This window comes from Ictidomys tridecemlineatus, chromosome X, assembly GCF_052094955.1.
Source record: "Ictidomys tridecemlineatus isolate mIctTri1 chromosome X, mIctTri1.hap1, whole genome shotgun sequence".
NCBI classification, from domain to species: Eukaryota; Metazoa; Chordata; class Mammalia; order Rodentia; family Sciuridae; genus Ictidomys; species Ictidomys tridecemlineatus.
In genome coordinates this window covers 16788396-16813171 of record NC_135493.1, presented here as the reverse complement: position 1 = coordinate 16813171, position 24776 = coordinate 16788396, and the positions used below count along the sequence as shown (strand labels likewise).

The 24776-nt window shown below is 39.4% G+C and overlaps 1 protein-coding gene across 5 annotated transcripts in view; it reads left to right on the top strand.

Moving 5' to 3' along the window:
• LOC110598132 (embryonic testis differentiation protein homolog B-like) overlaps nt 1–21647 on the top strand; it is a 36812-nt gene extending 15165 nt beyond the window's left edge. For 2 of the 5 annotated variants that reach the window (XM_078034236.1, XM_078034235.1), the window contains 2 exons: nt 16332–16420; nt 20738–21647. In XM_078034236.1, coding sequence (XP_077890362.1) covers nt 20789–21073 — 285 coding nt within the window. In that variant the 5' untranslated portion in view covers nt 16332–16420; nt 20738–20788 and the 3' untranslated portion in view covers nt 21074–21647. Of the gene's footprint in view, nt 1–16331; nt 16421–18642; nt 18673–20737 lie in introns of all 5 variants that reach the window. The other 3 variants (XM_078034238.1, XM_078034239.1, XM_078034237.1) reach the window with 2 other exon arrangements.
• Nucleotides 21648–24776: the final 3129 nt, after the last annotated feature.

The window sequence follows — 24776 nt, the reverse complement described above, 5'->3', positions numbered from 1 at the left end:
CAAGCCACAACCCCAGCCCCACACTATCTTTTTAATGTGTTTTTTAAATACAATTTTCATTATTTCCTTAAGATTTTTTTGAGTCTGTGTTAATCAGGGATATTGGTCTGTAGTTTTCTTTCTTTGATGTGTCTTTATCTGATTTTGGTATCAAGGTAAAACTAGCCTCGTAGAATGAGCTTGAAAGTGTTCCCTCCTTTTCTATTTCATGGAATAATTTGAGGAGAGTTGGTGTTACTTCTTTGAAGGTCGGGTAGTTCTTGGCTGATAATTTATCTGGTCCTATGATTTTCTTTCTTTGAAGGCTTTAAATGGCATCTTCAAATTCCTTGCTTAAAACTGATCTGTTTTAATTTTCTATGTCCTCTTGATTTAAGGGTAGGTCATATGTCTCTAGAAATGTGTTCATATCTTCAATGTTTTCTATTTTATTGGAGTATAAATTTTCACAACAGTTTCTTATTATCCTCTGTATTTCAGTGTTTACATTGTGCTATATCCTTTTTCATCACGGATTTTAGTAATTTGTGTTTTTTTTCCCTCTTTTTCTTGCTTAGCTTGGCTCAAGGTATATCAATTTTATTTATTTTTTTCAAAGAACCAATTTTTTATATTAATTTTTGAAAATTTTTGTTTCAATTGCATTAATTTTGGCTCTATTTTTAATTACTTCCTGTCTTCTACTGCTTTTGTCATTGATTTTTCTTCTTTTTCTAGGGCTTTGAGATGTAATGCTAGGTTATTTATTTGGTCATTTTTCTATTATTCTAATGAATGAGCTGAATGCAATGAACTTTCCCGAAAAACTGCCTTCATATTATCCTAGAGATTTTGAAATGTTCTCTTGCTATTCTTGTTTACCTCTAAGTGGTTTTTTATTTAACCCCCTAATTCCTTCTGCTACCCATTTGTCATTCAATAGCATATTATTTAGTCTCCAGGTGTAAGAGTAACCTCTATTTTTAATTTTATCATTGATTTTTAATTTAATTCCATCATTATCTGATAGAAAGCAAGGTATTATCTCTATTTTTCTGTATTTGTTTAGAGTTGGTTTGTGACCTAAGATATTGTCTATTTTATAGAATGATTTGTATACTGCTGAGAATAAAGTGTATTCAATCATTGATGGATGAAATATTCTATGTATGCCTGTTAAGTGTAAATTATTAATTGTATTTTTCTCAGGCAGCTTTTACAATTCTTTTCTTACTTTGTTTGTTAGGCATTGTCATAATAACATGCCTTCGTGTGGGTCTATTGTAATTTTGTGTATTTGGGGTCCTGTAAGCCTCTTGTATTTAATTGTCCAATTCATTCTTAAGGTTTGGGAAATTTTTAGATATTATTTAATTGAAAAGATTGTGCATTCCATTGGTTTATACCTCTGCATCTTCATCTATCCTTATAAATCTTATATTCAGTTTTTTCATGTTATGCCATATTTTTTGGAAGTTCTGTTCATAGTCTCTTAACATCTTTACTTCATGATCAACTTTACTTTCAAGGTTATATATTTTGCTAGGTGTGGTGGCACACACATTAATTCCAGTGGCTTGGGAGGCTGAGACTGGAGGATCACAAGTTCAAAGCCAGCTGCCAATGTCTTAGCTGGGCACAAGATCAGGAGGCACTCATACCTTGTAGATTCAAACAGCAATTCTTTATTCTCGAACTCACACCGGACCTGTACAAGCACGTTCTGGGGAAATCCAAAATCTGCCTGCCCAATTCACCTACTCCAGGAGGCTTTTTTCCAAATCCCATTTGAATCTCACGAGAACTCAACGGGAACAAGCAGCAAGAACACCCTATTCCCAGCAGCAATAATCTTCAACCTCCAACTTCCCTAAAACCCATATTGTCTTAAACCGGGAACGCCTTAAACTCAAGGAGCAGGATACTTCCTCAAACCTGATCAGCTCTAAACCCGGATCCACCCTGGTCCTTGAGCAAGGTCACCTTACATGCAATGTCAACAGCGAAATTCCAAGGCAAGTCCATTTAACATGGGGTACGCTGGCAAGGAAATTTCGATGTGTCATTCCTACTTGGCAATGGCCCTCAGCATCTCCCCCCTTCTGATTAATTAAACAACAAGCAATGTGGCTTAAGGACCATGCCTGGTAGGTTGTCCAATTCAACATATGGTTCTTACCTGTCATGGGAAAACTGACCTCTAGGCGTCAGCCTCCTGTCTTAGGTTGATACCACTGCAATCAGATCAACCCGTCACTGACTACCGGTCCAGCATTCAGCCATGCTTGTGGATAGGCCTATGCACCAGTGGGGGGGTGAGGTTCTTGCCTCACCTCTGTTGGCCCCCAAATTTTAGACCATCGCTAGTAGAAGGGAGGAGGATACAGAAATGCCATGACACCAAGCCAATTGATGGCTCCTTTGGAAAAATTGTGTCACTGGTGACACCATCAGCAAAGATATGCCAGCATTACCACAATTAACATGGGGTGCACTGGCAAGGAAATTGCATCACTGGTGACACCATCAGCAAAGATATGCCAGCAGTACCACAATTCACTGCACCAGATGATAGTTCACAATGCATGCAACTGATATATAGTCCAGGTAAGTTCTGCAAGCAGTTCAAATCGGAGGAGTCTATCAATATGTCCATTTCCTCCCAAAGTAAATCAAGCCCTTGATTGAGAATTACTTGTTGAGTTATATTCATTGATGCATCAGTTTATACAGTTTACTGTGATAGCTATCATAGAAGCTGTAGTTTGGTTTTATCTTAGTCTTCACCGAGATGGGAATTCTGGCAATGATGCTAAAGAGACATTATCCTGAACAGAATTATTAAATATAATGAAAAGGAAAGGTGAAAGTAAACAAACAGATCTGTTAACCACCTTTAAAAACAATCCTTAACAGCTGTTTACCTAATTTAAATTAGTAAGCAAATAGATCTGTTAACCACCTTTAAAAACAATCCTTAACAGCTGTTTACTTAATTTAAATTAAACCATTTAAATCACGTGAATAAAAAAATTCTGATCCATTTTTTCATGAGTGCTCCTCATATATGAAATATGGACATATACACATACAGACATACAACACAAAACAGAAGTGTGCACACATAACATACAACACATAAGACAATAAAGGCCTTGTAGCTTTACCTAGGTGAAATCTCCATTGCAATGTTTAAAAACTCCACAGTCAAAATATAAAACTGATCAGAAAAACATTAACCTAGGTTTGTATGAGCTCAAAAAACAAAATAGAACTTTATGATGTGGGAAAATGCAATAATAAAATAGATATTGAAAAAAGCACCGGGGTTAATCACTGTTGCAGATGTAAGAATAGCCAAGCTGGAGCTCTGGATATCAGCTGTTATGGATTTGAGTCGAATCATCTTCTTTTTCTGTAGAAATTGTTTTGGTTAACCTCTCTGGAATCCAAATCGGCTGCTGTTCTCCCTGTGGAAAAACACAGACAGAGCCCCGACTCCAGACTATTACTGGGTCAGGACCTTTCCATTGTCCTGTTAGAATATCTTTCCAAAGTACCTTAGGCTTATGTACATTTTTCGGATACATATGTCTTTCCGCAGCACTAAGTCCTGATGAATCCAAATTTAGAAAGTTTAGAGTAAAAAGGGTTATTTTAAGTTTATCTTTGGGGGATATATACCCCTTTCCAATTCCCTCTTTTTGCTTTAATAGGTACGTTTTAATAGTTTGATGAGCTCTTTCAACTATGCCTTGTCCCTGTGGATTGTATGGGATTCCTGTTATATGAGTAATACCAAATGATGAGCAAAATTGTTTAAAAGAGGTAGAAGTATAACCAGGACCATTATCCGTTTTTAACTGTTTTGGAACGCCCACAGTGGCAAAATTTTGTAAGCAATGAGCTATAACATCTTTAGTTTTTTCTCCGGCATGAAGGGAGCCCATCAAAAATCTGGAAGAAGTATAATCTGTAACATGTAAATATTTTAATTTTCCAAATTCTGGCAAGTGTGTGACGTCCATCTGCCAAATATGGTTAGGTATCAGTCCTCTAGGATTGACTCCAAGATTAACTTGTGGTAAAAAGGTCACACAATTTTGACATTGTTTTATTATAGGCCTGGCTTGTTCCTTAGTTATTTTAAAATGCTTTTGTAAAGCATTAGCATTAACATGAAACCTTTTATGAAAATTTGTAGCCTCTTCTAGTGTAGAGAAAATATGTATGTCATGTGTAGTTTTATCTGCTAAATCATTGCCCAAACTAAGGGCTCCAGGCAATCCTGTATGTGCCCTAATATGTCCTATAAAAAATGGATCTTTTATGTTCCAGATTAGACTTTGTATAGTGGAAAACAAAGAGAAAACAGTAGAGGAAGGGGAAATCCTACCAGCATCTTCAAGGGATATTATAGCATTTACTATATATTGACTATCAGAAAATAAATTAAATACAGAATCTTTGAACATCACAAAAGCTTGTAAAACTGCATTAAGCTCTACCTTTTGAGCTGATTGTTTGGGTACTAAAAATGTAAAAGTTTGATCAGGGGTAACTACTGCTGTTGTACCATTATTAGACCCATCAGTGAATATATTTGGAGCATTCATGATAGGTGTTTTTCTTGTCATTTTAGGAAAAACTACAGGATGCTTAGACCAAAAAGACAACAAAGGATTAGATGGTAAATGATTATCAAATGAAATATTCGATTTACACATGATTATTGCCCATGTATTTAACTCATTAGCTAACTCATGAATTTGGTCCATAGTATATGGAGTAATAATTTTATTGGGAGAAATTCCAAACACTCCCTTTGCTGCTTTTATTCCTTTGAGTATTAATTGTCCTACAGCCTCAGGATACCTAGTAAGAATAGTGTTAGGAGAATAAGATAAATGTATCCACAATAATGGACCTTTTTGCCAAAATACTCCTGTAGGAATATTTTTTGTTGGTAGTACAATAAATAATAAAGGCAAACTTATATCAATTATATATAGATGCATATTTTCCATATATGTTTCAATAATTTTTAATGCCTTTCTAGCTTTAGGAGTTTACATTCGGGGTGAATTTGGATCTATAGACCTTTTAGAATATCAAATAAAGGTCCCAACTCTCCTGTTGGTATGCCTAGATAAGGCCTTATCCAATTTATATCTCTCAATAACTTTTGAAAGTCGTTAAGTGATTTGAGTTGATCTACTCATATTTGAATTTTAGGTGGACGGACCATGGTTGAGGATAATAGAACTCCTAAATAATTAATTGGAAAATTTAATAGTACTTTATCTATTCCTATCTCTAGATTATAATTTTTTAATAAGTTTGTAAGTGTGGCATAACATTCCAGCAATGTGTTTTTATCTTTATGTGCTAATAATACATCATCCATATAGTGAAATATTTTTAGTTCAGGATTTTGATTTCTAAGTGGCTGGATTGCTTTATTAACATAGATTTGACACATAGTTGGACTGTTAGCCATTCCTTGAGGGAGTACTTTCCATTCATATCTCTCATCAGGACCTTCATGATTTAATGCAGGGATAGTAAATGCAAAACGTGGACTATCCTCAGGATGAATTGGAATCGAAAAAAAACAATCTTTAATATCTATAGCTAAAACATGCCACGTTTTTGGTAAAGCAGACAATTGAGGAATCCCTGATTGAGCAGGTCCCATAATAACCATCTCATTATTAATGGCTCTTAAATCTTGCAATAATCTCCATTTACCTGATTTCTTTTTGATGACAAAAATGGGAGTATTATGGGGAGATACGGAAGGTTGTAAATGTCCTTCCACTAATTGTTGTTTGACCAGATCATGGGCTACTTTTATCTTTTCTTTAGTCAGGGGCCACTGAGGAACCCACACTGGTCTTTATGATTTCCAAGTAATTTTGATTGTCTCAGTGGCCCTTTCTGAAAATCCAACCCATGTCTGTCTGTTCCTTGATCTATTTGAATTGGTGCTGCTATACCTTGTTCTTGTTCTCCTAATCTTTTTTCTTTCCTACAACCTTGTCTAGCCCTAGTAATGGGCGCATTAGGATTGATGTTATTTGTTAACATCAAACCTAGTTGATTTAGGACATCTCGTCCCCATAAATTTATAGGAAGGTGATCCAATACATATGGCTGTATAGTTCCTTCACATCCTTCAGGATCCTTCCAATCTAATACCATAGCACTTCTATGGGGATTAGTCGCCACTCCTAGGCCTCGAAGCGTTTGAGTGGCTTGTTGTAATGGCCAATGTTTTGGCCATTCTTGACGAGATATGATGCTAAGGTCAGCACCTGTGTCCAGCAGCCCATTAAATTCATGACCTTGAATATTTAGTTTTAGCATTGGGCGAGAATCTAAATTTAAAGACAGCATAGCCCAATCTACACCTGTGGAGCCTAATCCCCTGGAACCTCTTTCTACACTATGACTAGAGAACTTATTATGTAGGCTGTGTATTATTAACAACTGTGCTATTCTATCTCCAGGTGAAATTACTGATGTACCTCCTGGAGAACTAGCTATAATTTTTATTTCACCTACATAATCGGGATCAATTACTCCAGGACTTATCATAAGTCCTTTTAATGTAGATGAACTATGTCCCAATAATAAGCCTACTGTTCCTTGGGGAAGAGGTCCTTTTACTCCTGTAGGAATGATTTGAACTCCCATCTCTGGAGTTAATACTGCTCTGGCAGAGGCGCAGATGTCCAACCCTGCGCTCCCTCGGGTTTGTCTGATGAGGGATTTAATGGACAATGTGCCCTGGGGCACCACCCTGATGGTATTGCTGGGTTCCTCCACTGCCCCATATATTTGTGGTTGTGGGCCCCGGAGCATTGGGCCCCCCAGTCCGTTTTTTGGCAATGAAGCCTGATGCCTTTCTCCACGATATCGTGGGTAAATACCTGATCCTTGTCCATTTTTTGATAAGGGAGTACCTTCTATGGTGGTTTGAGAACGGCATTCATTAGCCCAATGTCTCCCTCTACGGCATCGTGGGCAAATACCCGGTATTCTATTCCTTTGATTTCTAGTTTTGTTAAACCCTCCTCTTATGGGGCAACTCCTTTTAAAATGTCCTGTTTGTTCACAATTATATCATGTTTCTGGCCTGGCATCTAAAGCCTGTTGTACTGCAGCTGCCAAGACTTGCCCTTGTTCATTAATATCTCTACATAATTTAATATATGTGTTTAAATCTTCATGTCTCCATGGTCTAATAACCTCTCTGCAGCAACGATTTGCTTGGTCATAAGCCAGTTGTTTTATTAATGGCATTGCTTGTTCTGTATCCCCCAAAATTTTGGCAGCTGTTTGAATAAGCCTATCTACAAAGTCAGTGTAAGGTTCATTAGGTCTCTGTATTACCTTAGATAGCTGACCTTGTAAATCTCCATGTCCTTGTAAAGTCTTCCATGCCCTAACTGCGTCTGCAGCAATTTGTGCATATATAGCAGGATCATATTCAATTTGTTGCCGTTGACCTTATAAGGTCCTTTTCCTAACAACATATCTAGATTTCTTTGAGGGTAACCGGCTGATGCATTTCGCCTAGCTGTCTCCGTGCAAAATTCCTCATTGGCAACCTTCCATAACAAATATTGTCCTCCATTTAGCACAGATTTACACATGCTAGCCCAATCTGCTGGCATCATATCCAAGTTAGTAATGGACTCGACCATGCTTACCGTGAAGGGAGCTTGGGGACCATAGGTTGTTACAGCCTCCTTTAACTGCTTCACTGTTTTAAAATCTAAAGCACGGTGAACTCGCTGCCCTCCTACCTGTTCAAGTACAGGGCATGCTAATCTTTGAGGTCCTGTCTCAGGATCCCACTTATCAACTATGGGGTTTGAGGGCCACTCAGCTGTCTCCATCGGTGGGGCTGTTGGTTGAATTACGCCCTCTGGTAATAAAACGGAGTTAGTAACAGCCTCTTGTTGTGGCCTTTTTCCTAATAACCCCTTTTCCTTTAAATTTTCTTCCTCTGTCTGACTAGCTCAAGAGACCTTCTCTTTTGCTTGATCTAAAATGTCTTTCTCCATGGTCTGAACCTCTAACAATTTACTTAACACCTTTTCGGTTTCTTTTTTACTAATTTCTAATCTTCTATAAAGATAACGCAACCCAATAAGATAACACAAAACAAAACTGAAACTGAATGCAACAAAAACGGAATAAAAATTAGCTGTATCAATTTTCTCTTCCACGGGGCTGACAAACTTCAAACCTTGAGCCAACCATTTTTCCCAGTTTGCCTGAGAAATTTCTAGGGATAGGCAGCTTGAAACAAAAAAGGAAATAAATCAAAACAAGAACACATTGTTTTTTGAAATGGTCACCCATTCTCTCGCCTTCCCTCAGGGGCAAGCAATTTTACTCACCTCCAAGTTTCAGACATTCCGTGTATGGACCACCAAATGCCAATGTCTTAGCTGGGCACAAGATCAGGAGGCACTCACACCTTGTAGATTCAAACAGCAATTCTTTATTCCCGAACTCACACCGGCCCTGTACAAACACGTTCTGGGGAAATCCAAAATCTGCCTGCCCAATTCACCTACTCCAGGAGGCTTTTTTCCAAATCCCATCTGAATCTCATGAGAACTCAACCGGAACAAGCAGCAGGAACACCCTATTCCCAGCAGCAATAATCTTCAACCTCCAACTTCCCTAAAACCCATATTGTCTTAAACCGGGAACGCCTTAAACTCAAGGAGCAGGATACTTCCTCAAACCTGGTCAGCTCTAAACCCGGATCCACCCTGGTCCTTGAGCAAGGTCACCTTACATGCAATGTCAACAGCGAATCCAAGGCAAGTCCATTTAACATGGGGTATGCTAACATGCAATGTCAACAGCGAAATTCCAAGGCAAGTCCATTTAACATGGGGTATGCTGGCAAGGAAATTTCGATGTGTCATTCCTACTTGGCAATGGCCCTCAGCAGCCAGCCTCAGCAATAGCAAGATGCTAAGCAACTCAGTGAGACCCTGTCTCTAAATAAAATACTAAATAAGGCTGTGGATGTGACTCAGTGGTCAAGTGACTCTGAGTTCAATTCCCAGTACAATATATGTGTGTTTATGTATGTGTGTGTGTTTATGTGTGTCTGTGTGTGTGTGTGTGTGTGTGTGTGTATAATCTTCATTGCCTGAAACTCTCTCTTCCAGGTGGTCTAGTCTGTTGGTAATGCTTTTCCTTGAATTTTTAATTTGGTTTACTGATTCCTTAATTTCCACTTGATTTTCTTTCAGAATCTCTCTTTATTGAACTGATCTTTCACTTCCTGTATTTTATCTCTGATTTCACTAATACATTATCCTTTACCTCACAGATCATTTTAAGTATGAACTTCTAAATTCCGTCTCTGACTTTTCTTCCACTGTGATGTCAATGGATTCTGTTACTGAAGTATCTTGGTTTGTTTGAGGTGTTTTTTCCCCTTGCTTTTTCATGTTGTTTGTGTATCTACCCATCTACCAGTATGGATCTGAGGCAGTCAGTAGAGTGTCTACACTATGGACTTACAGTGTCCCTGAAGGTTTTTAGTACCTCACCATTTAAAGGGAGACAAATAATAAAAACAACCCATGCAAACAATATACAGCATTAAACCACATTTTTCCTGCTATGACATCTAAATGCTAATTGTCACAATAAACAGAAATGTTGTCATCTGTAAAAACAGTAAGTTTGCAAATGGGTTTAAAATTGCAAATGGTGGATAGTGAGAGAACAGAAGAGGAGTAGGATATGATGATTATGACAGAGGAGGAGAGAAAAACAGAAGTAAAATATTAAAGGAAGAGTTAAAGAGAGAACAATAGAGTTTGGATTTTGGCAGAAGAAAGAAAGAATCAAGGGAAAGAAGATAAGTTAGAGAAAAAAGTACATAAAATAAAAATTAAAAAATAGGGCTGGGGATATGGCTCAAGCGGTAGCGCGCTCGCCTGGCATGTGTGCTGCCTGGGTTTGGTCCTCAGCACCACAAAGAAAGATGTTGTGTCCACCGATAACTAAAAAATATTAAAATTCTCTCTCTCTCCCTCTCTCTTTAAAAAAAATTAAAAATAAATAAATAAGGGCTGGGATTGTGGCTCAGTGGTAGAGCACTTATCTCACATATATGAGGCATTGGATTTGATCCTCAGCACCACATAAAAATAAATAAATAAAATAAAGGTACTATGTCAACCAAAATTTTTTAAAAATTAAATTAATTAATTAAAAATAAAATTCAGGGGCTGGGGATGTGGCTCAGGCGGTAGCATGCTTGCCTGGCATGCGTGTGACCTGAGTTCGATCCTCAGCACCACATACCAACAAAGATGTTGTGTCTGCCGAGAACTGAAAAATAAATATTAAAAATTCTCTCTCTCTCTCTCCTCTCTCACTCTTTCTTTAAAATAAATAAATAAATAAATAAAATTCAAAATCAAAATAAACAAATCATACATCCTAGCCCTCAAAATTCAGAGCCATGAAAGATAACTGCCTTTAAAAAGTGCTACAGCTGGGTGCAGTGGTGCATGCCTGTAATCCCAGTGGCTCAGGAGTCTGAGGCAGGAGGATCTTGGGTTCAAAGCCAGCCTCAGCAAAAGTGAGGCACTAAGCAACTCAGTGAGACCCTGTCTCTAAATAAAATACAAAATAGGGCTGGGGGTGTGGGTCAGTGGTTGAATGCCCCTGAATTCAGTCCCTGGTATCCCCCCCCCCAAAAAAAATGCTAGAAATGAGAAAAAAATCAGGTCACAATTAGAGAGGGGGAGGGGGAAAGATCTCCATGTAAAGTTCAAAAATTTTTTTCTGGTGGAGTTCAAAAACTTTTCGGCTTCCCTTCTCAGCAGTCCTAGGATTGGCTGGAGTGAGATTTCTGCTCCACCCTCAGTGTTGGTTCACTAGCATGTGAGAGGAGAACCCATAGGTGGAGCTCCTGGAGGCTGGGTTTATGCTTAGGTAGGCTCCAGGTTCTTTGTTGAATGGTGATTGGTCTGAAGATTTTAACTCAGCGCACCTCCAGGGCCCAGCAGTTGTTGGTCCACATTGGGGGATTGCACCCCAGGAATCTCTCATGAGTCCCACTCCTGTGGCAGAGAAGCAAATCCTTTGTCACCTCTGTCACCCACAGACCCCATGTTTCCTGGTCTCTCAGGTTCAGTCTCCAAACTCAATCACTCCCACTCCTTCCCCCTCCCTTTTGAATTCTGGGAGGGCGTGTCTCTCCCAGCCAGTCCTGCAAGTGGCTGGAGTTAAGGGGGAGGCGGACCTGGGTGAGTTACCAGGACCTGTGTTCCCCTATATAAAGCCCTTTCGCCAGCTGATTTTCTCTTCATCTCTTAGGTACTCTTTGTGTCTAGTGGAGTGGATTTTACAGGTCTGTATTTTGTGCCCTGCTTGGGTTGTCAGGTTTGCTTCCCCCGCGTCCAGGCCTGTGGCGCAGCTACAGAAGGGCTCCTTCCTCGTTTACAGGCTTCCAGGAGTGATGTGGCTTCCTTCTAGCACAAGGATATTGTGAAGCAGGTTGCAGGTTAGTCCGGCAATGTCTCTGGTCTCTGCTTTCTGCATACCCAGGCACACCGTACACGTCCTAAACTGTGGCTTCCTTTAATTCCCTCGTCCCTCTCCTTGGCTGACGGTGCGGGGGCTGCTCCAGCAGGCGCTGGTGGCAGTAGTGGTGCTGATGCTGGGGATTTCTTCCCTATCATCTCCAGCCTCCTGAGCCCCTGATCTGCTTTGAATGTCCAACATTAATTCCCAGGAAAGTGCCCCCATTTTTTTTCACCCACCTTGCTGAGAAGCTGCCTAACTGCTTTCTTGGCTTCACGCCACTAAGCAGCCAGTAAAGGGACCTCCTCTATTCTTCCATCTTGAAAACATCTTTACCTAGAATTTTCCAGAGCTAACAGAAACGAAGGAAGACCAGGTTTCTGTAGTTGATTCATTCTCTCTCTCTCTCTCAACCTCTCAACCCAGGCATGCTTAAGCACTGAGCCACATCACCACAACTCCAGTCCTTTTTAAAATATTTTGTTTAGAGACAGGGTTTTGCTGAGTTGCTCAGGCCTGAAGGGCATAACAGTAATGCTGCTCAACTCATGGCACCTGGGAAGCAGAGAGGTGAGGAGAGGGAGAGGAAGGGGGCCAAAGACAAGATATAGTTCCCAAGGATACAGGCCCAATAACTTACTTCCCCCAAGTAGGCCCCACATTCTCTATTTTCCACAACCTCCCCAAAATTCCATCCAATTATTAAATCATCAATAGATTAATCCAGAGATGACAGAGTTCTCATGATCCAATCACTTCCCAAGAGCCACAACTCTGAACATTGCTACGTTGCAGACCAAGCCTTTAACACACGAGTCTTTGGGGCATATTAGGAATGTAAACCATAAAAGGAGTCCTATTTGAGGTGGGCTGATTTGAAGTATTAATACAAGTAGGCTTACATAAAATTTTCTTTCTTAAAATATTTTTTTGGTTGTAGATGGACACAATACCTTTATTTTATTTATTTATTTTTATGTGGTACTGAGGATGGAACCCAGTGCCTCACACATGTTAGGCAACATCCTACCGCTAAGCTGCAACCTCGGCCCATAAAATTCTTAAATAAGGAACATGTTGTCTCCAGAACCGCCAAATAACTAAAGATGTTGGAATTGTTTTAATATGGGTAGAGACAGTCAATCAATAGCTTTGTCAGATTCAGGGAATGAGATGTGATCTCTGATCTATTATTTATTGATTGATTTTTAAAAGTTGTTTATTTGCTCTTTTTAGTATACATGACAGTAGAATGTATTTTGACATAACATACATACATGGAATATAACTTCCCATTCTTGTGATGGTAAATGATGTGGTTGTGTATTCATATGTGAATATAGGAAAGTTATGTCCGATTCAATACACTGTCTTTCTCATTCCCAGTCCCACTCCCTGACCTCTGACATTCATAATAAGCCTGTGACTTTTGTAATTTTAAAATAATACATTTTCATAAATTCATGCTACTAAGTTATTGTTGCTTTTTTATAGCAGCAATAAAAACTAATATAAGGACCTTAATGGGTGAACTTTAACATCAAGGTTTAGGACATCCACAGGGAGGCGCCATTCGTTCTTTTTTCCAAGTTTAAGAACAGGTCTAATAGGGTTATTAAATGGAGAAGCAGTGTGGATAATCACTTCTCTAAATAGCATATAATGAGTTATAGTATATAATAATACATAATGAGTTTTTTCTTACATTGGGCTATATTAACTATCCAACTTGCAGAGTACGTGGTATTCCCTGTTTTTTTTTTAATAATGTTATTATTGCCAAAGGCTTAATTTTTTTTATTCATTGGGTCAGAGTACCCATGCCTGCTGTACGATATTTTAGGAAAATGGGTATTATGATTATGGGAATTTAGGCAAGGAAATATTTCTTTTGTTTAAGGTGAAGCATATACTTCTATAGCCTCTATTTTTTTATAGCTGCCCTAAGAGAAAAAGGAAGTATTTTGTTTAAATTCAGTGGGATTCCCAGATATAGCTGTACTTTGTGCCCTAGTACTGATTAAGATCATGAAGGTTTACCAATTGGTGCATTTTAGTAGATGTTAAAACTAAATCAGAACCCAGAAGCATAAAAAACAATCAACACTCTTTTACTTTTTGGCTATTTTGGTACATGTTGGTTTTCCAATTATGTCAAATTGTGGATCTCCCTTTTAGTTTCTTTTTAAAAATTTTTTTCTTATATCCAGATTTTTAAAAGGAATAGTAGATACACTGCAGGGTATGCTCTAAACCCTGCTGGTATTTACTGATTTCTTCTTTCAGATAATCTCAAGTCATTGTGAACAATTAGAGGCTTCCCCGACAGCAGTGAATGCTTTACTGTGGTTAAGGGTCCCAAGCTTAATTCGTGTTTGCATTAATTAACCTCTTGGTTCTTCCATAGAGATGCCATGAACCTCATTACCTTGAGGGTCAGAAGGTCTGTTGTAACAGAGTCATGGTTAAAAGCAATACCAAAAACATTTTGCAGGATCCTAGAGAGACATTTGCCTTTAGCAACATTAAATCAGCATCACATATGGTAATTGCTCTTTCTAGAAATGAATAACCGAGGGGCATACATATTGCAAAGGGCATACTTCTTTCCATTGAGCTTGATAGAATGTAGGCCAGTGGGCTGAGAGTGATGGTGCATGCATGTAATCTCAGAAACTCAGGAGACTGAGGCAGAAAGATCACAAGTTCGAGGTCACCCTCAGCAACTTGGAGAGACCCTGTCTCATAATAAAAAATAAAAAGGATAGGGGATGTACCTCAGTTGTAGAGTATTTGTCCAGCATGTGCAAGGCCCTGGGTTCAAGCCCCAGCACCACAAAAATAAATAGATAGATAGATAGATAGATAGATAGATAGATAGATAGATAGATAATAAAAGTGTTGGGGATGTAGCTCAGTGGTTCAATCCCTTGCACAGGCAGGTGGGGAAGAGTGAACCAATGTCTGAGATGCACAACCAGTGGCCACATGATAAGAGTCATTTCCCTAAGCATAATGCATAGTGCCAGTCATGGTTTATGTTGGAATGAACACACCCAATGAAATCTGAGATGCACAGATCTCTCTGGAATGAGACCCATAATCCAGAGTCATTTTAAGAAAGAGGGCCCCAGTCCCATAGTTCTACTCCCCAAAGCTAATCTTTGAAATTTCCAAATTAGGCAATTTAAATGGAAGCTTATAAGATTAATTAAATGCAGATCAAAGCAGCACATCTCAAAAAGCAAATGGCCTATAGAAAGCAACTCAGAACACATCTCTTCTGCCAGTGAGGGAAACAAAGCAAGAGATGAAAGATACCCAGTGGCAGCAGTTGTCTAAACAACCTGCTGACTGTACTAATACCTATCAACCCTACAGCTATGCTCAAATTTGATTTAGATCTTGAGCCTAATGATACCATATATGCTCCAAGAGATTATGAACATATTTATGACACATACTGAGGTTTTCTGGAGAGTAGAATGTGATTTGCAAAGTAGGGATTAAAATCTGTCTGTAGTCAAAGATCAAAACTGGAATATGAGCTAGGCATGGTGGCACAAGCCTGGTCCCAGTGACTCTGGAGGCTGGGACAGGAGGATTGCAAGTTCAAGGCCAGCCTTGGAAAACTGTGAAAACCTATCTCTCTCTCTCTGTGTGTGTGTGTGTGTGTGTGTGTGTGTGTACACATGTGTGCCTGGGATTGAACCCAGAGGTGCTAAACCACTGAGCAACTTTCCCAGCCACTTTATTTTTTATTTTTAAGACAGAGTCTCACTAAGTTGCTTAGGGTCTTGCTAAATTGATGAAGCTGGCTTTGAACTTGCAGTCTTCTTACTTCAGCCTCCTGATCTGCTAGGATTACAGGCATGCACCACCATGCCCAGCTACTGAAACCCTGCTTTAAAGTTAAAAAAAAAAAAGCTGGGGATGTAGCTCAAAGGTAAAGTGCCCCTGGGCTCAATCCCAGTACTAAACAAATAAATTCAACAACACTAGAATGAGGGACATTTTCTTAACAAACTGTGGGATAGGAGTGACTAGGACCCCTCTTTACAGACAAGAAAAACAAGAGATGAAAAAAGATGAAAAGTCAGCACAACAGGGATATGGAAAGTTTATTTGAATATACATTTACTTTGCATTAGTAATTGTGTTCTTGATCCAGGTGAGGCAAATTGGGAAGCATTTGAATTAATAACAAGTTGATTTGCAAGGTAAGAGGGAAGAAATCTTATTGTGTCTAGATTTCTATAAATTTAGTATTCACTACTAAAGTTGCTCCACTTAAAATACAGGATGTTGCTTCTATTATATTAACTTTTGTACCAAGTGGACATGAAGCTCACCTTTTCATTTGTGCCTCTTACTACATTAATAAAAATGCATTTTCTTGCCTGAGGACACACTCTCCTCCCTGCCACCAGCAACTATATTCAGAGGCTGAAGGTCAGTGTGCCCTAGGCTATAGAATCTCATGATCTTTCATGTGACATGGGGTCATGACTCACGCAAGCACCATCAATATCATTAGTAGCAGTGCTTCAGGCCCAACTGCGCAGACTGGGACCTACTGGGCTCACAGGCAGACCTTGGAATTCCGTGTCCCGGTAAGAAGTGGAATTGATCTTATGCATGGCCTCTAAGGGTAGTTATTTTAGCTCTCTGGGAGTTTGGCTTATCCTGAATTACCCCACCTGAGGGTCCCAACAGCATGTGTTGGCTAAACTCTCAGGGAAAAAAAAAAACACAGAATATCCTCTCTTTAGAGAATACAAGTGATTGCACAGCCAAGGACCTTCCTATCAGCTGCGGTACAGAACAGCTTGACATCCAGGAGCCTTCCTTTTCTGATACCGTGAGTACTGTGAACTTTGTCTTACCCCAAGATCTCTTCTTTAGAAGTGAGGAAAAGAGAGGAAACAATACCACCAGGGAGGCCAACTTTCAAGGAAATGAAAAAATCCAATGAAAACTGCTTTATTCAGAGAGGTGGGCTGAGATGGCCACGGTGATAAATACTAAGGTCATCTGCAAATTCACCACATGCCATCTACTGTTTCTGAGTACTTTGGTGGTATTATCTCCTTGAATACTCACAAACACCCAAGGGTGAAGGTGCTATTGTTTATACTTTTCAAATGAAGATCAGAGAAGTTTAGGAACTTGCCCCAAGTCATCAAGAGCTGAGATTAGAAATGAAACCACTTGTTTCTTGAGCCTGTGTTCCTAATCATTTTGTATGCAAGGATTTTTTACAAATTTGGGCAAATGACAATCCTACCTTGTCATTATACAGTGGAGTTGTTATTCATTAATTTGATTAGTTTGTTGATGATGAGTACATTTTCTTGATCTATCTGGATGATTTGTCTCTCAGACCACTGAGCAGCCACAGTTCCTAAAAGAGTAGCATTGGTCTGGAAGAGAAGGTAGGGAAAGAGAGGAAAAATCCTTCCTCTTAAGTTTTTTCCCTATGTCCCAGTACCTGATTGGTTGGGAGGAGTAATGGTGATTCATAATGGATCTCGGAATGTTGATACTGCACACAATGGCAAGATCTGAGCCCTGGCCACCACTGCCTGGGTGGCTTTTAATTCAGGGCTAAATACAGTGAGTAGGAGGTTCTGAAAGAGAGGACAGATAAAACTTATGTTTAGGTACTACCTCCATATCTCTTCTCTTGACACTTCAGCTATCTTGACCTCAAAGCTCTTCCCTACCTTATATGAATTCTCTTTGCTGAATCTTCTCCTGTGGTAAGACTTACCAAAACATCCTAACAGTGTTCATCACATTTCCACAAGCACATTGGGCAGTAATCACAATTTGGGTCTCAAAATCCAATCACCAGTGAGTGCTGCAAGGGAACTCATTCCCAGGTAGGATTCTCTACTCTTTCTTAATGTCTAGATCAGCCTTGATCATGACTCTGCAGTCACTAATTTTATAATACACAATTCACATCGATGGGTATTTAATTGCAGAACTGTTGGCTGTGAATAGTCCATATTTCCTCAAACCATAAGTACCTTCTAAGTCTCTGATCCAGAAAAATTATATTGTTACTCTTAAAGTGTGACCCATGTGGGTATTACTGAGATGTAGGACAGGGCTCTTTGTAGGCTGTCAAATGGTTAGTGGTGAGGACAGGGTTTATTTTTTTTATTTGTAATGTCCTATTGAGGAACTAATATAGTTACTATGAGAGATATGGCTTATCCCCACATGGCCATCCAACTTGGTCTCACATAACAACAGGAAATTGAAACACAGATGCTTGTAAGTGGGACCCAGGTCACACATTCCCTTTCTTGAGTGGCAGGAAAGACCCAGTCATCTGGGTTTTCTCCAACTCTAAATAAAACCATGTAAAGACACTGATATCATTTTCTGTGACCAAAAAAAAAAAAAAAAAAACGGAGGACAAGAATCATTTGTTTGTCTTCCATGAGGATCAAAAGGAGGCATCCTGTAAGAGTGAAAATCCAGGGTTTCTAAAGCCAGAGTAACTGGGTTCACATCTGGGTTCTGTCACATACTAGTTGTGTGACCTTGGCCAGTTTCATAACATTCCTGTGCCTCAGTTTCCTGCCCTGGATAAATAGGAATGATAGCAGCACACACCCCAAGCTGTTATGAGGTTAAATAAGCTACTGGATGTACACCTACGGTACTAACATTGCTACACCCCAGCTGTATGACCTACTGTATGTAAAACGCTTGCAAAAGTGACTGTAAGACAGACAAGACTTCTCTTAACAGCTGGCTGGTATAGCCGGTGTTATTCTGCTCATTACTATTTTACTGGTAAAATGGGAGAGGCCAAGGGAGCCTAAGAACTTGGAGAATGAGACTCATCACCTCTTCTTTTTCCTCCTGAATAAGAATTTCTTAAAGTCATAGAGTCAAGATTCTTCTCTAAGTCTGCTCTCTTGCATTGAACACCATTGTCAGTTTCACTGGGTAGTTTTATTATTTGTTTGCTTTGTTGTTGTTTGGTTGGTTGGTTGGTTTGGTTTGGTTTGGTTTTGATTTTGAGTACCTTCCCTCTGACTAGCTTCCTTCTTTGTGTTATAGTTCTAGTGATAATTCCTTTGGAAGAAACAGGTAAGCAAATATATGTGGGTCAACCTGTGATGGTGTTGTCTCTCTGTGCCTGATATAGTTTGGATATGAGATGTCCCCCAAAAGCTTATGTGAGATAATGCAGGAAATGTTAAGGGGTGAAATTATTAGATTATAAGAATTGTAACCTAATCAGTATTTCATTGTATAATTGAATCATATTTCTTTATTCATTCATGCAATGATGGATGTTTAGATTGATTCTGTATCTTGGCTATTGTAAATAATGCTGCAGTGAAAATAGGAGTGTGGGTATCTCTTCGATATGTTGATTTCCTGTCTTTTGGATATACACCCAGAAGTGGGATAGCTAGATCATATGGCAGTGCTAATTTTTCATTTTTTGAGGAATCTTTATATTGTTATCCACAATGGCTATACTAATTTATATTTTCACCAACAGGGTTATGAGCAGCCTTTGGGCTGCTCTCTTTTCTCCACAGGCTAGCATTTATTCATTCATTCATGTATTCACTTACTTTGTCTTTTTGCCCTTCTTCTACCTGGGATGAAATGGTATCTTGTTTAAAATTCAATGTGCATTTCACTGATGATTAATGATATCAATAATTTTTTCATGTATTTATTGACCATTTGTATTTCTTCTTTTAAGAGATGCCTAATCTGACAGATATGTACATTTTTTAGTTGTTTTTTTTATTGAGGTTTTTTTTTAGTTCCTTATATATTCTGGATGTTAATTCTTTGTCAGATGAATAGTTTGCAAATGTTTCCTCTCATTCTATTGTCCCCTCATTGCTTCTTTCTTTAATTACCTTTTGTGGAGAGCCTATGTACGTACATAGAGAAATCCTTCATTTTTTTCAATGTTTGCATTTTTTGATGCTATTGATATAATGTAATCTATGAACAAAAGGATTTTATAAAAAATACCACTCTTCTCTTTCATCAACCAAATCAATTCCCTAGATATTTGCCAAAGAAAGGTATACATAAGTTAAACACATAAAAAGATGTTGCATACTCCTCTAAGAATAAATTATGACATAATAGAAATAATATGTCCAGTTTAAACTGACTACTGAACATATATGAATGTGCTGTCTTAAAATAGCAGGAAATATACATTAAATACTTTTTGTTTCCCATTTCACACTAAAATACCATTTTTTCTAGTTAGGAAAATTAATTATTATATTAATTCTTACTCCAAATTAATGTCTGAATTCAGTACAATGTCATGCATGAACTTCAACAGAATTTTGTCATGAAATACAATAAATTGATTATTCAACTAAAAGGAAGAGAACATATATGGGGATGATCTTGGTAAGGGACTTGACCAACAAGATATGAAAACCTAGATGGTAGATTTAGAAATTAAAACAAGAATTGTACATACATCAGTAGAACAAAATAGATTTTAGGCACAGACTCATGTGAATAACAAAATGAAATGATAACATTGATATTGCAAATCAAATGATGCCCCATGGTACCCTATTATAAATACAGTAGTCTCCCCTTAACTGAGGGGAATTATGTTCCAAGAACCCTGTGGATGCCTGAAACCACAGATAGTACCAAACTATGTAAGAACTATGCTTTTTCCTATATGTTCTGCAACATTGTACCATAAGTTTATCTGTTCTTCCATGTTTTATGCCCTGGTACCTCCTTTGCATCATTGTTCCTGTGCTTTGGAGCCATTATTAAATAAAATAAGGGTTACTTGAACACAAATAGTGACTAATAAGCAAGTAGCATATATCCAGTGTGGATCTGCTGGACAAAGGATGATTCATGTCACTCCTGGGCAGGATAAAGTGGGATGGCATAAGATTTTCATCACACCACTTCAGAATGGTACACAATTTAAAACTCACACATTGTTTATTTACAGAATTGCCCATTTAATATTTTTGTACCATAGGTTGAGCACAGGTAACTAAAACCCTGGAAAAATGAACCTGTGGATAAGGAGGGATTATTATACTGCTGGTAACAAGTGGCTGAGCAGGGAGGTGACTATGAGGAAGAGGTCCATGGGTCCACTTGCTTATCTGGATTTCATTGTCTTTTTTAGGATTTCTCAGTCGTGTTGTCTTCTTGAGACTGTGTGTGGAGTCAACCAGTCATGGATAAAGGAAGACGTGAAGTCAATCCCAGTGCACCGGCACGGAGTACCAAAAGGAAGGCAGATGAATACTTAAAACCCAAACTAAGCTCCAAAAATGTGCTGAGTTTTTTGCTCGGTAGACAACTAGGGAGGCATGAAAGTGATGTGGATCTGTCAAAGTGGCTGTTGATGTTGCAACGAGCAAAACCTGGGTGGGGTTGGCCTTTTCCCAAACACCATGTGGCTTACATGCTTATGCCTGCCCAGAATCTTGGAAAACCCAGAAAAAGGGGTGTAGAATAAAAAGTCTTCCTTGTTTCAGCTATTGACATAGAAGCTGTATTTTCACTTCTTTCGGTTCAATGTGTTTTCTGATGTAGCCTTCTTGAGTTGCACTGGAAGAGATCCTATTATCCATTCTAACATTCCACACAGAAATTTTCAAACTCAAGGGGATGGTGAGGTCACTCTCCACATCACATCTTTTCCACTATTAATCTGTAGAATAAATGTGAAGGCATAGCTCTGTGGTGTTTGGTGACTCGGAACCAAATGCTCTTCCCCCAAGCCATTTTAGAAGGCCATACATTATGTTTCACTCTAAAATCTGCTTGTCTCAGTGAGCAGGCCATGAGCTGGGTAGGAGGTTTCAAATACTTTTTCATTATGATTCTCATGAGGGCATAATTTACAAACTAAAGCATTGTGTCTTTTTTTGGTTCTATTTAATATGAAAAATCAAAGCATTGACTGTTGGAAATGTTATACCTCGAGAGTCTTGTAAAGATTATTGTTCTTCTCATTGTTCCCAAAGAACTGGAATCCCCAGGTGCTTCTTCCCCACTGTACCATGTGAAATAAATTTGTTGAGATCACAGCCAAATAGAAGAAAATTTATTTGAATAAAGTGAACACCTGCTTTCTCTCCTTCTCCTCTCCCTATGTTGCAGGGGCTATTCCTCTCTCTCCCTGCTTATCCTGTTCTCTTCCAGATTTTATTATGCAGAATGATTGAACCTCTCAATGTCCTTTCCACCCTCTTTTCTGTTTCTGTACCCTTTGCCATCCACACTCTGATTTTGGCAGTGCCAGAAATATCCCCCAGTGTGTCCTGAGAGGTGTGCAGGTGAGGATGGGGGACAGAGGAAGCAGGGGGTAGGGGAGGGCACTACTGCCCTCTGCCAGCAAAACACAGCTTTGGGGAGAGGGAGGAGGAAGCACTGATGCTGAAGGACAGGAGGGAAGCAAAACCAGAGAGGCAAAGAGGAAATAGCCCCCTACACTCCACGGCCATCCAAGTGCAGAGAGGATTTAGCATGGTGACAGCATCAGGTGGCAAGGGGGGTGGTAATCATAGCATGATCCCACTGAGGGAAAAAAGCAAGTAGCTCAGAGGTGAGTGCTAGATGGTAATAAAACCCATGGAGCAGCATTTGGGTATGTAAATGGATCCACACTAGCACAGCAGGCAGTGGGAGCTTCTGGTGGAAATTCTGCTCTCAGCTGAACCTCAGAGCAGTTAGCAACTCTTGGGCACCTCACTTCCTGTCCTTCCATGGAAGATGCATGAAGAAGGTGATCAAGACAAGGGTAGGATCTCTGAGCACTTCTCCACAGAATGGTGTGCACTCACACTGGGAGTCTAGATGAGTTGGAAACTAAAAAATACCTCATCACAGAGCAGGGATGGTGGGCTGAATTTCCTGAAGGAAAATCCTGGACACTCCTAAGTTTCTGGAGGGGTGGGGCTTCTAAGCATCTCCTTAGAGGGCTGCACTTGTGTCTCCTGAACTCAAAATCACAAATAAGAAATTTAAAAGAGGAACAACCATCATCAAACTAGAGAGGAGAGGAGAGGAGAGGGAAGGAGGGAGGGAGGGAGGGAGAGAGAGAGAGAGATTTGCTTGGACTTATTTCTAAGAGGAGTTTTCTCAGGAGGAATGATATAGGCTATGTCACCTTAACAGAGAAATTCTTGGTGCATATGAAGTTCAGGGACTCAAGGCTGAATGACACAATATTTCTCCCTGTGTCCTGCACTCTCTCATTCTGCTCCTTAATGTCAGCCTGCTTCCTCTCATCCAGATTAGTGTAAGAGAGCAAGGAAGGCCAGGCGATGTAGATTTTATGTCAGCTTCCTAAAGAACAGAACAGTGGAAAGAAGAAAAATAGGATATAGCTGACTATATAGAAAACTCAAACATTCAACCACTGTTTGCATAGAGAGCACTCACTTGCTGCTTTGACCAGATGAAAAGATGCTTTTCCCAGCACAGGGTAACACATGGAGCCCTGTTAGCATCTACACTGCCATGAGGGTGAGGTTGTTACAAGAAGGAAAACCAAAAGAAACCCTTTAGCTTCATTTGCTCTTGGACCAGATGGGACAAAATGTGGGATGAACTCTTAGGCTTTCATTTATAAATTTTAACTGATAGAAGTCTTTTCTATTCCCCCAGTCTTACAATGTATGAACAGTACTTCTTACTGTACTGTTCTTAATCAAACCAACCAAAAACATCAGGTATGGTCCTGAAGGAATCATCATATAAATACCAGACCCTTCCCACCCCAGATGCTTAATAAAAGGACAGGACATTAAACTATTTTAGAGGGAAATTTTGTCTGCTCTCAGTTGTGTTGGCCCCTTTACCTGAAGATAAAACACCCATTTTCCTTTTTCCATTGAAAGCTTTACCTTATATTCCTACTCACTCAACTTGGATCTCTTTTCTATGGGCACTGAGTCAACATTCTCAGGCTGAAACCTATTGGATTGGGTCACCAGATGTGATGTTCCCCCAGTGAATATGTGGCTGCCCAGATCTTTTCTCTGTAGCCACTGTGTGTGGGAGCCTCCCATGTTAAAGCCCACTAGTGGTTTTTTTTATTTTAATTTTCTGGTAGTTGTAGATGGGTAGAATGTCTTTATTTTGTTTCTTTATTTTTATGTGGTGCTGAGGATCGAACCCAGTGGCTCACATGTGCTAGGCAAGTGCTCTACCACTGAGCTACAACCCCAGCACTCACCCCCCGCCCCACTAGTGTTTTTATTTTCCTTTCCTCCCTGCAGGCAAAGCTCCCTGTTCTACTTTTCCTACCATGTCTCTCTCAACCTGACATAGAAGTTTAGGGACTTCTGGATGATGTTGGCAGGGTATAAGAAGAACGCTGGCTGGAGTGCAAGATGGAGATGAGTCATGTCTGTTTATAAGTCTCATTACCATGGCAACTCCTGCCACAAGTTATGTATTCTAATTAGGTGAAAGTTAAGTAACCAATGTGAACAAATAGGGCAAGGTCTTCAATCAAGTCCATGGGGAGGAGAACAAGACACAGCTCAGCATATAAGACAAGATTCATCCAAACATCAGGGCCTTGGCCCACTCTAAGAAGTGTTATTTCACTTTCAATAAATCTATGTTCTGCTGATACTTCTGCGTGTCTTGCTCAATTCTTTGGAATGCTAAGAACCTGAACCCCAACTGGACACCTCACCAGTATCATCTCCAACTTGCCATGGCTCCTCTTCTGAGGTGGCTGGGAAATGCCCCAAGTTGTACAGATACAAGTGGCAGAGGGGTGGTGATTGATGCCTTCCTGGGGATGTGGTAAATTTTGAACTCTAATTGCATGTGAGTCAGTCAACTGGTCCTTCTCCTTGAAGTTCTTTCCATTCCTTCCTTTCTCTTTCAGCTCCTGTTCAAGTAGGTATATCCATATGAGTTGGGTATATGAGAGGTTCTCACTAGGGCTGATTACTGTGAATGCCAGCAACAGGAAAACAGGACTGATCCTTAGAAGTAGTTGGTGAGTTTACTTGTAAAGGGGTCAAGTCCCTTGTCATGTTAAATAGGGGGTTCAAGTCCCCTGAAAGGCAAAAACAAATATGGGATTCAAGTGCCCTGATTGTAATTTATTCTGTTTTCCCTCTCCTTCCTCATCTTCTACTCTGGCTTCCATCTATTTTCCATGTATCTGAAAGTGAATTTTGATTTAATGTAAT